Source organism: Stereum hirsutum, assembly GCF_000264905.1.
Source record: "Stereum hirsutum FP-91666 SS1 unplaced genomic scaffold STEHIscaffold_7, whole genome shotgun sequence".
Taxonomy (NCBI): Eukaryota; Fungi; Basidiomycota; class Agaricomycetes; order Russulales; family Stereaceae; genus Stereum; species Stereum hirsutum.
In genome coordinates this window covers 2,156,392-2,156,892 of record NW_006763137.1, presented here as the reverse complement: position 1 = coordinate 2,156,892, position 501 = coordinate 2,156,392, and the positions used below count along the sequence as shown (strand labels likewise).

At 37.1% G+C, this 501-nt stretch overlaps 1 protein-coding gene across 1 annotated transcript in view; it reads right to left on the bottom strand.

The window, feature by feature from the left end:
• The window catches only part of STEHIDRAFT_111358 (uncharacterized protein), a gene marked incomplete at both ends in the record, with an annotated part of 3,589 nt that overhangs the window by 611 nt on the left and 2,477 nt on the right, over positions 1-501 (bottom strand). The window contains 4 exons of the mRNA XM_007304497.1: positions 10-69; positions 134-223; positions 280-315; positions 357-415. Coding sequence (XP_007304559.1) covers positions 10-69; positions 134-223; positions 280-315; positions 357-415 — 245 coding nt within the window. The remainder of the gene's footprint in view (positions 1-9; positions 70-133; positions 224-279; positions 316-356; positions 416-501) is intronic.

Genomic DNA, 501 nt, shown 5'->3' with positions numbered 1-501 from the left:
AGTACGCACTCCAGATTCAGAAGTCCCTTGGGTTGATGAATGGAGTAGAATGATGTTATTCTGTTCAAGCTATATGATGATAAAAGCAATTATGAATACATGAAACTCATTATAGATGATAATGATCACTCACTCTCTTGTACCAATATTTTGATATCGTGAATCCGAACGTGGATCAGGCCAATATTTCTTCAAAATGAGTAGGTCTTCGCAAGTTGTTTCGCTAATATGATGACCATAAAAAGGTGTAATGCACATAATATTAATGTTGAGACTTACTGTGTTATCGGAAACATGTCATGTACGTAGGAATCTCTGTTGAAGAGGCACAAAGACAGTTAGAACTTGCATCACACAGAGCAATAAACACAGCAATGTAATATGCATTTACGTCCATATTAGAAGCGATACAATACTGATGTCGAGATGTGGAAAGACATAAATGCATGAGACATAGCGGGGAAAACATGTAGATCGGCACCATAAAAATCCGTTCTCTCC